The sequence below is a fragment of the Centropristis striata genome, chromosome 9 (assembly GCF_030273125.1).
Source record: "Centropristis striata isolate RG_2023a ecotype Rhode Island chromosome 9, C.striata_1.0, whole genome shotgun sequence".
Classification (NCBI taxonomy): domain Eukaryota; kingdom Metazoa; phylum Chordata; class Actinopteri; order Perciformes; family Serranidae; genus Centropristis; species Centropristis striata.
Window position 1 is genome coordinate 39280818 of NC_081525.1, and position 17740 is coordinate 39298557.

At 36.5% G+C, this 17740-nt stretch overlaps 1 protein-coding gene across 1 annotated transcript in view; it reads left to right on the forward strand.

Annotated features, from left to right (window-relative positions):
- Positions 1-17740, forward strand: part of polrmt (polymerase (RNA) mitochondrial (DNA directed)) — a 90422-nt gene that overhangs the window by 52732 nt on the left and 19950 nt on the right. Inside the window, exons 15-16 of the mRNA XM_059341990.1 lie at positions 1577-1690; positions 13729-13781. Coding sequence (XP_059197973.1) covers positions 1577-1690; positions 13729-13781 — 167 coding nt within the window. The remainder of the gene's footprint in view (positions 1-1576; positions 1691-13728; positions 13782-17740) is intronic.

The following is a 17740-nucleotide window of genomic DNA, read 5'->3' on the forward strand; positions in this document are numbered from 1 at the left end:
TGATGCTCTCTCTCTCTCTCTCGATACTAGACCAATTTAAAAAATTGCCATCCCCATTAGTCACTTAGACACAGGTTGATAAATCGAGGTTGATAAATACTGAAGTTTCTATTTAATGCATAGATCATCTGCTGATGCTGTAGAAAGAAAGTTCCTGTTTCCTCTGTTTATTGTTCCAAATGCACCATAGCGTCCTTTTTTTTTTTCGTTTTTTCATTTATTTATTTTGTTCCTTTCATGAAAGTAGACAACAAAATGTGTACAGAGACACACTCTACACCTTCATGATTAGAAAGGAGCAGCAAGAAGAAAACATTTCTTATGTTTGTCTGCCCCCAACTTGAACAATAAAAATAAAAAAAGATGGTCTGACCTCACATACAATGATACAATTTTCAGTAGCCTACACCAACAAAACTTTGATTATAACAAAACAGTTAAAACAACAAAAACAAACAAGACAAAAAACAAACAAAAACCCATACAAGCACGTTATTATCTCAAAAACAAAAGACCAAAAAACAACTGATCATAAACAGTCAGTTTAAATCAGTTTAAGATTCTAGTACATATTGACAATTTTTTCTACATTTATAAAAAATTTTTAAATCTATTAATGTCTGTACAACCTTTTAAATCCTCTAGTTGGGAATTCCATATTTTACACCAACAACGGAAACACACATTTGTTTTAAATTTTAAATTTGTAGCCTTGTTACGACCTTAGTTTGAGGTCTAGGGGTCACAGGAAGTAACATATTTAGTAACATAAAACTATGCAGAAAAATGGCTGAGTGGACTCAAAGTTGAACAATTATAATATTTATTAACAGGCAAATGGAATAAACAGAGAAACCAACTGAGTAGCACAGAAAAAGTAAGCAGCTACATCTTCAGGGTCTCCAAGGCCAAAATAAGAAACAAAAGTCAATCACTATCTGGAAAATAAGATTCAGCTAAACCTACCAAACAAAACAGACAATGCTAAGCTCCCTAAATAAGCAAAACAGGAGAAAACAGGTTACACTACTGGTCAGAAGTTTTAGAACACACCAACTTTTCCAGAATTTAATTGAAAACGATGCAGTTTAATGTCTCAGTGTACTCTGAAATGAATGCACATTTGCAACATTTAAAATTCTTTATTGAGCATGATAGTGTTTTGAAAGTAAAAAAAAAGATTTAAAAAAAAATCACATTTTATGTTGGATTAAAGGACTAAAAAAAGACACAAAATGACCAAAAAAAAAGACACAAAATGACAAAAAAGACACCAAAAAACACGAAATGACAAAAAAAAGACACAAAATGACACCCATAAATAATGTCACCGTAATCTAAAACGGATAGAAATGTGCAAAACAGGAGAAAACAGGTTAACAGAAATGGCAGAAATCTGAAATCCCTCAGCCATTTGGTAAAACTCACTGATTTGAACTTGATTGCTCTATTGTCCACATACACACTCACAGTGCAGACTCCCAGTCTGATTGGTGAAGTGCTTTAACTATTCTCTGATTATTCTCCTCAGTGTGTGCTGCCCTTAGTTCACCTCTGCTGCTCTGCTGTGTTGCAGGATTGGCTGACAGAAAGCGCCAGACTCATCTCCAAATCTGGCCACACGGTGCAGTGGGTGACGCCGCTGGGTTTACCCATAATTCAGCCCTACCACCACACACGCACCGTGATGGTAAGTCTCATACTAAAGCATGTGTGGGCGTTCCCTTCCCTTGATTTAAAGCAGTAGTTCTCAACCTTTTTGAGTCGCGAACCCCCATTTTAACATGCATGTTGTTGTTGACCCCCGCTCACTGAACAGAATCTCACACGCACAGTTCAGATCAGACAAAAAAGAAAAAATGACTAAAAAAGAAACAAAATGACCAAAAAAGACACAAATTGACCACAAAATGACAAAAAAAGACACAAATTGACCAAAAAAAGACACAAAATGACTAAAAAAAGACACAAAATGACAAAAAAAAAGACACAAAATGACCAAAAAAAGACACAAAATGACCAAAAAAGACACAAAATGACCACAAAATGACAAAAAAAGACACAAATTGACCAAAAAAAGACACAAAATGACTAAAAAAAGACACAAAATGACTAAAAAAAGACACAAAATGACAAAAAAAAGACACAAAATGACCAAAAAAGAAACAAAATTACCAAAAAAGTCACAAATTGACCACAAAATGATCAAAAAAAGACACAAAATGACCAAAAAACACACAAATTGACCACAAAATGATCAAAAACAATAAAATGGCTAAATAAAAAACAATAAAATGGCTAAATCGTACTGTATGTTCAGCATCAGTAAATTGCTGACCATTTAAATAAAAAATAAAACAAATAAAATAAATAGCATTTCACAGTTTCAACATTACCTCATGCATAGTTTTCTGCATTATGTGCTCTTCCAAAAAATGTCATATCAGACAACATATTTATCTCCAGTACTGTTATTGTGATATGTGTCAGATTCACCCGTCTTTGTCTTTTTGTTCTCATATTTCCATAAGATAGTGAGATGCTTCAGATCATCTCTTTCACTATAATCATAATTTCACAGTGTCATTTCTACTCATTATATTTCATTGGACTTTGATAGAATTTCTGATGAAGCTCATAATAAATCAGTGTGACCGGTTAACTGTGAGCTGGTTGGCTGGTTTACAGTAGGTAACACAGCTATTCTCAACCTGGGGGTCGGGGCCCCAATTGGGGTCGTGAGATGATTTCTGGGGGTCGCCAAATCATTTTGGAAGTCAACTCTGTCTCCACTGTGTTAAAGTGTTCATGTGTTAATGTGTTTTTGGTCACTTAATGTCTTTTTTTTGGTCATTTTATGTGTTTTTTTGTCATTTTGTGTCTTTTTCGGTCATTTTGTTTCTTTTTTTGATCATTTTGTGGTCAATTTGTGTCTTTCTTGGTCATTTTGTGTCTTTTTTTTAATGATTTTGTTTCTCTTTTGGGTAGTTTTGTGTCTTTTTTGGTCATTTTGTGTCTTTTTTTGGTTATTTTGTTTCTTTTTTTGGTCATTTTGTGTCTTTTTTGGTCATTTTGTGACTTTTTTGGTCATTTTGTTTATTTTTTGGGTAATTTTGTGTCTTTTTTGGTCATTTTGTTTCCTTTTTTTGGTCATTTTGTTTATTTTTTTTATCATTTTGTGTCTTTTTTTGGTCATTTTGTGTCTTTTTTTGGTCATTTTGTGTCTTTTTTGGGTCATTTTGTTTCTTTTTTGGGTGATCTGAACTGTGCGTGTGAGATTCTGTTCAGTGAGCGGGGGTCGCGGACAACATGCATGTTAAATTGGGGGTCGCGACTCAAAAAGGTTGAGAACTACTGGGCTAACACATATGAGTCCATTGAATATAATAACAGCAGGAACAGCAGTTCTCCTAATAGCCATCATCCTATAACAAGCTATAAATCTTGTTAAAATTCAGTGTTTTTATCCTCAGAGAGCGAGCTGTCGTCCTCACACAGCCTGCACACACATTTTGCTTCCCTTATTGTGGTCTGGCAAGGCTCAATGAGAATTTGCTTGAATAAGGGGCACAGCAATTTACTAGATAATTGACAAGTGCTCTGCTGGCACAAACATGAACACGACTGGATGCACTCAACGCTCACTGGGATGTCCAGGTTTTAGAAAATGAAAATTTCCTCATGGGGGACAAAAAAAAATCCTGATTATTCTGGTTCTAGCTCTGTGATAGAGTGGTGACCTGGCTCTGTTTTTGGAGGCTTAATGTTTTGGGATGTATCCGTCCATACATACATCCATCCTTCTTTCTATCTGACACTTTCTCCTGAATGTGATGTCTCATTAAAGCATGGAGGACATTTCTTCAGATTTGACCTGGACATGTTATCAGCCGCTAATTCTCAAAAAAATTCACACAAATATCTAATAGAATAAAATGATGAAGTTATGACATCATATATATAAGTGACATCATAATGTTTTCCACAAACACCAACTTTATAACTCAGTAACAGAAGGGGAAGTTGGGGCCATATTTCACATCTGGTCAGATTCTGAATTAGTGACATTTAAGATGTACATGAAGCATCCATTTTGTGTCTTTTTGGTAATTTTGTTTCTTTTTTGGGTCGTTTTGTGTCTTTTTTGGTCATTTTGTGTTTTTTTTTATCATTTTGTGGTCAATTTGTGTCTTTTTTGGTCATTTTGTTTCCTTTTTTTGGTAATTTTGTGTCTTTTTTTAGTCAATTTGTGTCTTTTTGGTAATTTTGTTTCTTTTTGGGTCATTTTGTGTCTTTTTTGGTCATTTTGTGTCTTTTCTGGTTATTTTGTGGTCAATTTGTGTCTTTTTTGGTCATTTTGTTCGCTTTTTTGGTAATTTGGAGCCGCCGAGAGACCTTTCGCCTTTCAACTTTCGCTCTAAACTATTTAAAACACCATCTACAGCTAAAGAGAGTTTCGCGTCTGCAGCAGCCATGTTGGATCCGTAAGAAAACTACAAGCTTCCGTCTGCCGAGTAGTACGCATCATCGTCTAAGGGCTAAGAAACGGCCCTGGTTTCCAGACCCTTTGGCAGTTCGAAATGAAATCGAGCATGCAAGGCAGTCTGGGTATACCCAGGCTAGAAATAATCCCTGTTTCAGTCTCCTTATATGCAGGACAGCGAGTCTATCCTGAAGCTTTAAGTACTGGATGCTGCAGTAGGAATGTCCCAGCTGGGCTTTCCACCGCTGATGGTGTGATGTGATTACTGTGAGTGGTCCAACTTTAATGGAGCTCAGCAGCATCATAGTGTTGTCTGTCACTATAGACGTCCTGACAGTAGCACGTCTTGGAGATAACATGTCTTAGTACCAACACATCTGCTGATAACATGCTTGTGTGTGTAGAAAGAAAAAGCCTGCATACAAGCATACGTGTGTGATTATATAAAATGAATGGGTAACGCTTTATAATAAGGTCCTTAACCCATTAAGGCCTAAAGCGCCTGGGAAAAAATGCCTGGAAAACCTCTGGGCGATTTTCAAATGACCCCCTAAAACCTGAAGTTTTTCTGGAAATTCAACACCTACTAAATAATAGATTTTTCAGCCTTATACCCGTGGCTTTCATATGAAGTTGAGTTTATTTGTCCAAACCTTCAATAAAGTTTTTTAAAAAATCAACAAACTCAGCAAATGTTACATTTGACTGAATAAAAATCCTATGCATAATACTAATACATGCCCATTAGCAAGATGCTAACATGATATGACCACTGGAAGAACAAGACATAGTTCTCATTAGCCTACTGTAATAAAAAAATAAATAATTATCATAATAATAATAATAAATAATAATAATACATTTTATATATTGCACTTTTCAGGGTACTCAACGACGCATAAAGTAATATAAGACATTAACAGTCATGATTTCTTATATCATCATCACAATCAATTATTATTAATAATATTATTATTATCTCCAGATGGCCACAAATCTGTCTGTTCTTCGGTGAAAATATGTCGTCTAAAAACATATTCCTCATCCATAAATGCCGGTCGATTGGTTCCGAGGGTTCAAAGTCGGATCAGCAATAAAATCATCGGTGCTGTTTTCATCAGATCTCTTCCGTCACTTCCTGCTGAGCTCCTCCGCTATAGGCGTCTTCCTCCATGATTTAAAGTTCTGGAAAAGTCCCATGATGCATTGCGACACTCCCGCATGTATTCTGATCATGATTCTGATGCATTTCATTGGCCAAGAGACCAAAAATAGGTGGAAAAAAATACAAATACTACAAAATGACATATCCGCTGTCCCGGCCTTAATGCTAGAGTGACACAACAGCGCTCCCGGTTTTAATGGTAGAAATTTCATTCACTTTCACATTCACATTTCACATTTTCATTCACTTTCACATTCACTTTCCTGGCGTCAATGGTTTAATAACCATTAATTAACAAGTAATAAGGCATTGTTCTCGCTTTAAATCCGGTAGTTGCAAAAAGCATAGTTAACTTATAATAGATGAGCAATAAAGTATATTTTAATATCAATAAGCAAACAAAATAAGATTAATAAAGGCATGGCAAAGACATAATGGGTGGGTCATGGGTGTTTGTAATGCCATTATTAACACTTATATAAGCTTATAAACACACAATAATGTTAATAAGCATCTTGTAAGGACTTACAAGGGCCTTATTACTTGTTAATTAATGGTTATTACAAGGACCTTAATATAAAGCGTTACCAATGAATGTTGACCTCTATATCTATAAGCTCCTTAATGAAGTGAAAGGAAGAGACAGAGATACAGCTCATAGGTTGTTGTAGTATATTTGCTACCTGTGCTTTTATTTTGACATCAAGCAGAAGGTTTAATTCAGAGGGAGAGTGACACCTCATAAGAAGGAGCGGGAGAGCGAGGGTGACAGATGGCGTTCCCCTGAGGTTGCATCTCTCTGTGGATGTAGTAGAGCACAGTCCCATGATTTCATCTGCTTTTTTTTTACGTCAAGCAGGGACAGGGAAGCTGATTAGCCTGTGTGTGTTTTTTTTTTCAAGGCCTTAAAATGAATGAATAAATGAATGAAGTGATGAGGTTTTAGCTTTTACATTTTTCAGATCACTTTTTTCATCCCCTGCCTGCAATAATTCTCTAATCCAGTTGCATCATTGGGGCAACAAAAATGAAACTTGCAGAAAGGTCACCTTTTCCCTGTATGGCTGGATTAAATTCAATCTCCCAGTCTCCTCTCTGCCTCTTAAATCCAAGGCCACAGTGTTTCTGGGGGTCATTAGTAATTAGACTCCTGAGAGAATGGGAGGATGAAGTGTGATGCACTGAGAGAAAACCAATAAGCAGAGACAAAGTAGCTACAGTAGCATCATATAATCAGAAAAGAATGTGTGTGCGTGTTTGTGTACACTGTAAAAAAATATTTGTAGAAATTACAGTAAAACACTGTCAAATTATATCAGAGATAGGGTGTGAAATTAAAAATGTAATATCACCGTAGTACACTATTAATTACCGTAAATCAAAGAATAGCACAAAACTTTTACTTTTTTCTGTCATAAACTTTAGAAAACACAGTTTTGCTGTAAAAAATATTAAATTTTAGAAATACCATAATGTCACAAGGACATAACTACCCTAAAAATAATAGCAGACCAAAGGACCTAACAAAGGACCAAAAATGACCAAAAGAGTCACAAAACGACCAAAAAAAAGACAGAAAACGACCAAAAAAATATGTAAAATGATCAAATGAGACACAAAATGACAGATTTTGCTGATATTTACATTTAAATTTACTGCTGCCGGTATGTTACCGTAAATTAAACAGATTTTTTTTTTCTGTCATAAACTGGGAGAAACACACAGTTTTGCTGTAAAAATATAACATTTTTAAAGTAAAATGAATGGAGAAATACGATGACGTGTGAATGAATGACACAATTACCCCTAAAAATAACAGGAATATTCAGTCTAAATTACAGTTTTTGCTGATATTTACGTTTAAATTTACAGTAGAAAACCCACTCACTGTCATTTTTTACGGTAAATTTCTGGCAATATACCGTATATTAAACAGAATATTTTTTACAGTGTATCTTTGCGATTTTTGTTTGTTGGTTCTTTTCAGTGTGCATACAGAGATGAGAACCAGTGTAGTGGAGTATTTTCCGAGGCTGATGGAAATTCCAGTAGGATGTATTAGCTGAATGCATGAACATACATCAGGGAGGCTGCTAAACAGGATTGGGAGATACTAATCGGATCAGGGGTCACTCCGGCTCTGATTCCTTGTTTATTTTTTCATTCTCCACGACCAGGCAAGGTTAGAGTAAAATCTCACTCTCAGGAGATAGTGACACATGGGAGTTGTCAGCTGGATTGGCTGGATTTGAGAGGATTTGTGAGTTTATAGCGTGACTAAAAGCTGAGTGATCTAATGTCCTCTATGTGGAAAGATGTGGTCTCTATGTGGCTATTGGTGGTAATCAGTGATTTCCCTGGACAGTAAAGTATTGTGCGAAATGTCTTTTTAGTACGGTGCAAAAAGCAATAGAAAAATAGTCCACACCACCGTCCCGCCAGCGGGATCAAAATGTATATTTTCTTTAGGTCATTGCCCAAAATACACCATTTATCATAGAAAGGAACTGTAAAAACTGGCATTATCGACCAAATTTGAACTTCCTGACACTTTGCGAATGGATCAAAGAAAGCTTAAAATTTTGCAATCATTTCATTCTACTCATTTAAAATGTTGCCAAAAATATACAGTTTGGAAAAACTAGATCCTATCTTTGTGGTAGTTTTGCATCTCTTTATGACCATTTGTGGTCAAATTGAGTCTCATTTTGGTTGATGTGGGTCTCTTTGTATTTTTCTTTTTTTTTTGTAGTTAGGGCCTCGGGGCAATCGCACACTACTGTTATACTGTGGATTTCTTCTTCTTCCTCTTCCGGACGCAGTTTCGTCCCGCTACTAGTCCTACAACTTGAAGAGTTGCAGGACAAATTATATATCAAAACGTGCGGTTTGATCGGGATCGGTGTGCTATTACTTTTCTCGAAATGAGCGAAAAAGAACAACAATTGGAGATTTTTAAACGTCTACTCCTCCGGCATAATTTCACCTAGAGACTCCATTTAAACTTTAAACAGTAGACACAAGTCTTGTGTATCGGTGTATTAATCCATGTTTCGATAGGTCATATAGTTTTTTATCAATCCCTGTTCAATGACCATGATCATTTTTGGAGAAATTCTGAGATTATAATGGGTGTGTATTGCACGGAATGTTCGTGTCATAGTGTGTGACATCATCGCCAGAGTGTAGAGGGAGAGAAGAAATTGTCAAAAAATAAATTTGAAAACTGCGCTCCAGGCCGCAAATTCCACTCTACAGAAATAATTTATACATAGAAACGTAGGAAAATTAGTCTTCTCACTCACAATCCTCTGGTAAAGCTGTCAGAGTTATAGTTTGGGCGTAGGACGCAAAGATGCACCAACACCACCAACAGCCTCATTGGCTCCCATATTAAAAACGCATGAAGATTTCAGAAAAAGGGACATTTAACAGTTTTTGTAGATCGCTCTAACAAAGCTAATTTTTCATTTTTCTTAAAAAAAAACATATGTAGACGTTCAGGAAGAACTCAGGACCCTCAAAGTGAAGTCGGATCAATGATAGGTATTATGGTTTTGCCAAAAATGCTTTCTGTTCGAGGCCAGAAAATTCAGTCTGTCCACCTCTGCTGTCAGTGAGCCGAAACATTAACAGGTGCCAGTTAATTCTGTTGATTGCTTTTGATCTTTGATGTGATTACAGTTACAGATACACACACACACATGCGCGTAAGCACGCACACAGTAACTTTATGTGATTTTAATTACACACACACACACACACACACACACACACACACACACACACACACACATTTCGAGGTTAAAGGGCATAGTTTGAAATCTCTGAAGAATCTTATCATAGTGTACACACACCGGCAGTAGCCCCCGTGGCCCTTTCAGAATTTCCCCAGAGGAAATTTTCTAGTTGTTTTGTATCATTTCTTGGTCTCTTTTGTCTTTGAGGTCAATTTGTATCTCTTTGTAGTTGTTTTGGGACTCTTTATGGTCTCTTTGTGGTCGTTTTCTGTCTCTGCGTCTCGCTAAAGAGGATACGCTGTGTCCATCCGGCTTACTTTTCTTTTGTATTAAAACAGAATTACTGCAGACAATCTTGGGGCCTGTACGATCCAAGTGAGACAGCTTTTTTCTAATTCTGGGGAACTACATACATATCTCTAAATGTCGGCGTGATGCCCTCCATGCCTCTTTTTGCCTCGGAGCACAAGCGAGCCGTTCCCAGAGGGCAACGTGGCGTTTCGTTGATCTTGCAAAAATCTTGTGGCATTTTGGGGTGAAATAATGAATTCAGTTTGAGTTTCAAGGACACCCCCCGAGTGGAAGAAATGGAAAGTTTGGTAGAGAGAAGGTCTGGAAAAGGTCAGAAGAAGTGTGGCGAGACTCATGGGGCTGTTTGACAATGAGTCTGCAGCTTCCTAGAGAGGAGCAGCTGACCCAGAACAGCAGAGAAAGGAGGTGAAACGCAGGACTGCTCCCGCTAGAATAGATGGGACGTGTGTTATTAACCAATATGTGATGAATGGGGATTCCCCTCTTGGTTTATACATGGTTAGTGATGGCTGTTGTATCCAGTGGTGGAAAAAGTATTCAGCTCCCTTACTTAAGTAAAGGTACTAATACCACACTGTGAAATTACTCCACTACAAGTAAAAGTCCTGCATTCAAAACTTACTCATGTAAAAGTACAACAGTACCAGCATCAAAAAGTACTTAAAGTATCAAAAATAAAAGTACTTGTAATGCAGAATGGACCCACTCAGATTGTTTGATATATTCCAAATATATTATTAGATTATTTGTATTGATGCATTTATGTAAAGAGCATTGTAATTTTGTAAAGACAGGTCTCATTTTAACTACTTAATATAGTGTTATGAGGTATCATTTAAAAACAAATGTCTAATCACTTTAAATGTATCATGTTTTCCATGTTAAAAAAGTAACTAGTAACTAAAGCTGGCAGCTAAATGTAGCGGAGTAAAAAGTACATTATTTGCCTCAAAATGTAGTGGAGTAGAAGTATAAAGTTACATAAAATGAAAACACTAAAGAGAAGTGCAAACACCTCAGAATTGTACTTGAGTAAATGTACTTAGTTACATTCCACCACTAGGTTGTATCCATGACCATCTGTGCTGCAACTTCAATGTGATTTAGACTAGAAGCCTATTCTCCACGGACACACAGCTGGCTTACCAAGGTCTCATTCATCACAGCTTCAGGGTTCGAGTCAGGTCTTGTACACAAATCATGCACATATGCATTATAATGAATGGGGGTACAGTGTAGGCTAGTGACCTCTTTTAAAGTGTGGCGGTCCATTACTCACATCAAAGGTAACCTCCGTCTCTTTCACCCCGACACCTCTTTGTATCACAGCTTCTTCTTTCTCTCCTTCTCACATATCCGTGAGCACAAAAAGAGGATGTAAAGAGGGGATGATGGACAGATTCCTCCTACAGCAGTGATGGATGAGATAGCAGCCATGGCAGAAACTAATGGGGTTTTTCCACACTACACTTCTATTTTAAAACCATTTTTCGATAATCGCGTGACTCTGTCATTTATCACACAACGACCTTCCAGCATTCAACTCCAATCACCAAACCGAGTAACTCTGGATCCTTAAAGGGAGCTTTGATGCACTTTCATGCATGCCAACACCTGTCACTTTATACTAAATAATAATGATAATAATAATACATTTTATTTGGAGGCGCCTTTCTTGGCACTCAAGGACCAATGGTGACCCCCAATTTAACATGCATGTTGTCCGCGACCCCCACTCACTGGACAGAATCTCACATGCACAGTTCAGATCACCCAAAAAAGAAACAAAATGACCAAAAAGAGACACAAAATGACAAAAAAAAGACACAAAATGACAAAAAAAGACACAAAATGACCACAAAAAAGACACAAAATGACCACAAAAAAGACACAAAATGACAAAAAAAATACACAAAATCACCAAAAAAGAAACAAAACCACTAAAAAACACACAAAATTACCAAAAAAAAGACATTAAATGACCAAAAGGACTAAAACACATGAACACTTTAACACAGTGGAGACAGAGCTGACTTCCAAAATGATTTGGCGACCCCCAGAAATCATCTCGCGACCCCAATTGGGGTCTGGACCCCAAAGTTGAGAATAGCTGCTGTAACAAACCATTTGGAACATCAGGTTATACAGATGTAACTCCTCAAACAAATGTTCAATAAGTGCACACACACACACACACACACTCAATATGTCAGTGGACCCATTTTTAACAAAGGGCCCACAAGATATTGCATTCTCGTAAACCTTTACAGCACTGAGGAGAACATCCCACATGAAATGTCTGGTTTTCAGACTTCCAGGAGGTCATTATGGACTCAGAAAGAGCACAAAGCAGAATGGGGAATAGTTTAAATTGTGGAGGGTTGCACACTTCAAAGGGCCTGTGTGTCCTCAGTGTTCAGCCCTCAGAGAAGCAACTAAGATCAAATAAAAGAGCTCCAAACATCCAGTTATTAAAGGCTCCTCAGGGTGTTAAAAGGCATTGGTCATGCTGTGGTCTTCTCTGCTTCTGTTCAGTGGAGTTGTTTTACGGACAATAAAGGAGTTTACAGTCAGTCGGTAGTATAAAGCAAACCAAAAACTGATATGTGTTGATCCATTTATTTTCTTTCTGCACTGAAAAGCTTAGCAAGAACCACTGACCTGCCATGCTGTCCAATATAAATAGGTTTATTTCCCTTATAGTCTGTCATGCAATCACATGTATTTTATTCAAAACCAAGAAAATTAATACAAAAGTGTCTTAAAGAGACTGTTAATATTTGCCAAGAAACAAACTCAAACACATCTTCAATTACTTCATGTCATTGTGGGTACAATACATGTGGTTACAAATCAATACAACCGCAGTGCTTTTATTTTGAAGGCGATTTACGTATAACTGAGTTACCCGAGGTACCTTGTGCCTTATGCTTTTTGCATAAAGTTAATAAATTAACAATTAACAAGTTAATACATTTCACACTGGGCCGCACCTTTTCAAAATAAAAGCATCACAACATTGTAAAACACCTAGAAAATGTACAAACATGAAAAACAAGCTATATAATACAAAAACACCAATAGGAACCTTGCTAAATGTCATTTACAGTTGTGTTTAAAATAAATGGAAACGTGAAATAGTGATTGGAGTATTTACTACTTGTTACTGCTGTGTTTGATTTACTCCAAATTAACAGTCTTAACATAACATGTGTTCTTATCAGTAGCAGCTCAAAACAAGATAATTTACTGTATTTTATAAAGCGTTTAAATTAATATTAACATTGTGGATACTGATTTCTACTGACTTTTCACAATAAAAGCACTTTGATTATTCAGAGTGGGTGTCTGCAGTGATCCAAGTTTCAATGAATTGAAATGGCAATTTGTTTCCATGTCAAAGTGGCTTTCCATCAGTGAAAAAAGAAAATGTTTAGACAGTGTTGGGACAGAGACACTCAGATACATTAGTGTAGGCTGACTGGAAGGTAAACACACTAATGTGCACATTGCTGAGCAGTCGGCTGCCTGTTTCCTGTCCTATCTCCTTCCTGATATCAGCCCGTCGTTCCCACCCAGGCGTGGGTCCAAGGGTCAGGGAGAGACCGCCCCGCCACAGATGCCTTGGCACTGACTGGACGGACCCTTAAGGCTCGGGAGATTAGAGCGCTAATCTTCCCTCCACTAGGAACTAAAGGCTTTGGTGTTGGTCTTAAAGTGTGTGAAATAATGATGGAATGAAGAAAATAGATCAAAAGGAGGTCTTTGCCTCATGCATAGACAGGAAAATATCTTGCTGTGCTTAAATTATCCCTCCCTTTCCACATTAGTTGGTCATTAGGGTTGAATTGATAAATGTTTCATGTTATTACACTACAGCAGAGCTGGGCATTGGGCGGCCCGCGGGCCACATCCGGCCCGTTGGCTGCCCTTGTCCGGCCCGTATGTTGAAGAATGAAGAATGTTTTCAGTCGTCTGTATTTGAGATTATAAACTCTTCATGTTTTGTCTTTGTTTTGTCTCTCCAGCTGAAGAGTAACATGCAACACTTCAGCGTCCAGATCAGCCACGACAACAAAGAGTAAGTCTTCCCCCAGATGCAATGTTACTGCTTTATTCTCTCATGGTGCTTAGTGATGATTTGTGCTGAACTGTCATTGGATGGATGGATGGATGGATGGATGGATGGTGGATGGATGGATGGATGGATGGATGGATGGATGGTGGATGGATGGATGGATGGATGGATGGTGGATGGATGGATGGATGGTGGATGGATGGATGGATGGATGGTGGATGGATGGATGGATGGATCGATGGTGGATGGATGGATGGATGATGGATGGATGGATGGTGGGTGGATGGATGGATGGGTGGATGGGTGGATGGATGGATGGATGATGGATGATGGATGGATGATGGATGGATGGTGGATGGATGGATGGATGGATGATGGATGGATGGATGGATGGATGGATGGATTGATGGGTGGATGGATGGATGGATGGATGGATGGATGGAGGATGGATGGTGGATGGATGGATGGATGGATGGATGATGGATGATGGATGATGGATGGATGATTGATGGATGGATGGATCGTGGATGGATGGATAGATAGATTACTTTATTCATCCCCGAAGGGAAATTCGGTTGTCACAGCAGTCCGGTATTCAAGTACAATAAAAATAAAATACAATACAATAGAATAAAATACTGAGGTAGCATAAATAAAACAACAATAGAAAAAAACACAGAATAGAACAAGGACACTTAAGAAGTTAAAAAAAAGCAGATCAGTTGGTAGGTAGGTTGACAAGATGATGGTAATAATTAAACTGGTGATATGATGGCACCACACGGTATATAATAATAATAATAATAATAATAATAATAATACAGTATATAATATATATTATATAATATAACATATAATGATAGATAATAAACAATATAAAATAAAATGAAAAATATAAAGAAAGTAATTATAAGTAAAATAATATAATTATAAAATAAAATAATATGATATGTAATATATAATAATAGTAATAATAATAATAAATAAGGCTGGTAAGGCCGGTATTATAATAATAGTAGTATATTACAGTATATAGTAATAATAGTAGTGGCAGCAACAGTATATATAACAATAATAATAATAATAATAATAATATTAATAACATAGCAATGTGTCGTGCTTAGATTTAGTGCATTTCAGTAATATTGGTTCTGGCAGCTAGATGAATTGTCTTATTGCAGAAGTGACCTGGAACAAAGACGAAGATAACTGATGAGATAAATTGTGTTTACAGCAGGTCATTTTCTTTTGGCTTTTGGCATTTTGTGAGTTTGCAGTCACAAGTTTTCAAAATGTGTCTTCAGGCAGCTTGACAACTCTCTGTTTGGCTCTGAGATGTGAATGGAAGTAGAAAGTCGAGCTCTCTGGAGGCAATTAGCTTACATTTTCAAGAACTTCAGCTGCACAAAAGCTCTGTCTCCAGTGTATATTCCCACTAATTGCCTACTCAAACTCGGATGTAACTTTGCGTTTGTTGTGGGAATGAAAGTGGGAAAAGCCATCAGAAGTGTTTGGAAACTCCTTTGAAAGCATAGTTTTACACTTCCAAGTTCAGATGGAAGAAGTTGAAATGGGTCTTTGCCAACATAAAAAAGTTCACTCTTTTACCCAGAAGCTTAATTTATAGATGTACAACACAATATACTACAAAATCATATTACTGCCAAAAAAACGCTCATTAACAGGATAAAAGGGGGATTTGAAAGAAAGGTTTTGTGTGTAGTGAAATACATTAAGTCAGCAGCAAAAAAACACATAAATGGTCAAATATGTTTTTCTATTGGGAAGTACATGTGGCATTATATTAACAAACAAATAATGGGTTAAATCAGATTTAAATAGTCAAGTCAAGTCAAGTCAAAGTTTATTTATAGAGCACATTTAAAAACAACCTCAGTTGACCAAAGTGCTGTACAGTTATTAAAATAGAATAAATCATACACAAATAGGTATAAATAAAAACAATGAAAACAATAAAATACTAAAAACAGTAAAACAATCAAATAAAATACAATAAAATAGTAATAAAAGCTCAATCCAAAACAGAGTTAGAGATAAAAAAGATAGTGGTAGTTAAGCTAAATTCTCACTAACAGTAAAAACACTTTCCCCCATTAGCAAATCCACACACTATCATGTCCATGTGTAGCTTATTAAGTAGGATTTCAGCCCTTGGATTTGTTTCACTACAGTGCAGTTATGCATGATAAACAAAAGAGAAGCTACATTCTTTGCTTGCTAATAGGTTGATCAGAAGATTTAAAGCTGGGGGAGGCAGATTTCTGGAAAAGGAAAACAAACGTAATTAAAGTAGAGCCCTCCTGCTGCAGCTCTCTGCTCTCTATTTAAAGCTCCACCAGCAGACCAGCATGGACACGCCATATGCATTGATTGATTGATTGATTGATTGATTGATTGATTGATTGATTGATTGTCTTTATTTCAAACATGCAAGCAAGTAAAAAAAACAAAAAAAAACAAGTTTAAATATTAGTAGATGAATAAATAAAAAACAAAACAAAAAAGCAAAAAGAAATTGAGAAAACAGACACTTTCTGCAAGCTCGAAAGGGAGTAGGAAGAAGTAAAAAAACGTATCGAGTCCTACCCCTTAACAGGTCTCTCTCTCTATATATATATATGTATATATATATATATATATATATATATATATATATATATATATATATATATACTATAAACAATTTATATTACATTGTAAATACCTATACACCTATACATGTATATTGTAAATTACTATATAAATATAAATTTTATAAACATAAATAATAATGCATTTGATACAGTAACATGTAAGAGTACTGGTCATTTATTTCAGTCATCAAGATTGTGATGGTGATCCTCATGTCGTTATATAGCATCACTATTTTCTCTCCATCCCTTAAATGACACACAAAATGACCAAAAAAAAAAGACACAAAATGACAAAAAAAAGACACAAAATGACCAAAAAAAAAACACAAAATGACCAAAAAAAAGACACAAAATGACAAAAAAAACACAAATAGACCACAAAATTATCAAAAAAAGACATAAAATGTCCTAAAAAGACACAAAATGAACAAAAAAAGACTTGATGTGTTTTTTATTTGAAATTTGATTTTGCATGTCTGCACTATTTAGTTATATATTGTATGTTTATAAGCGTTGCTGGTTCCATATTTAATGTTAAAGCAAAACATGTTTGGTATATATTAAAAGGTTTATTTGTTCAATGTTGCCACAATTTTATTCAAGTTTTAAATTTTGGCTCATTGTGTATTTGAGTTTGAGACCCATGCTCTAGAGGTTTCATGTTAAATTATTGCACCAGTTCCTTTTTCACCTGTGATTTACTGAGTGGCAGTCCACTTCATTAGATGATGTTTGACCTTTTGGGGTAAGACTTTGATTCTTGGTATTCTATAAGTAGGTGCTAGATTTGGTTGTGTGAATGAATGATGCAGTGGCAGGGAGGTGACAGAAAAACTTTTTACACAGATGATAGAGGTGAGTAGGGGGGAATGAAGAGAATGAATGAGAGACGAGGGAAGACGGGAGTGAAAGCACTGAAGACGCAGACGCCAAAGACTGACAGCTCTCCTCAATCTGACATCTACAGTTCTCTACAGATCCAGCAATGTGAATATTTAAAAACCAGGCAAAGCAGAGGAAAGGGAGGAGGCAGCTGGAGTTGAGAGAGGGCAGGATGGCGCCTCAAACTTTAAATTTGCTGTCAGAGAAAGCATCAGCGCTTCAAAGGCTGAGATTCTGAGCTAAACATGACACAATCGCCCAGGCCGATTTTCCTCGGCCTTTCCTTCCACACACAATCAGGAGTACACATAACTGCACTAGCTGTAATTAAAGACCCTTAAAAGCTTGTCCAGCATCTAAATATATAAATAGATCCGCAGACGGAGGAGTGGCAGCCTTCAAGCCCTCGCTTTTCTTGCTTTTTCC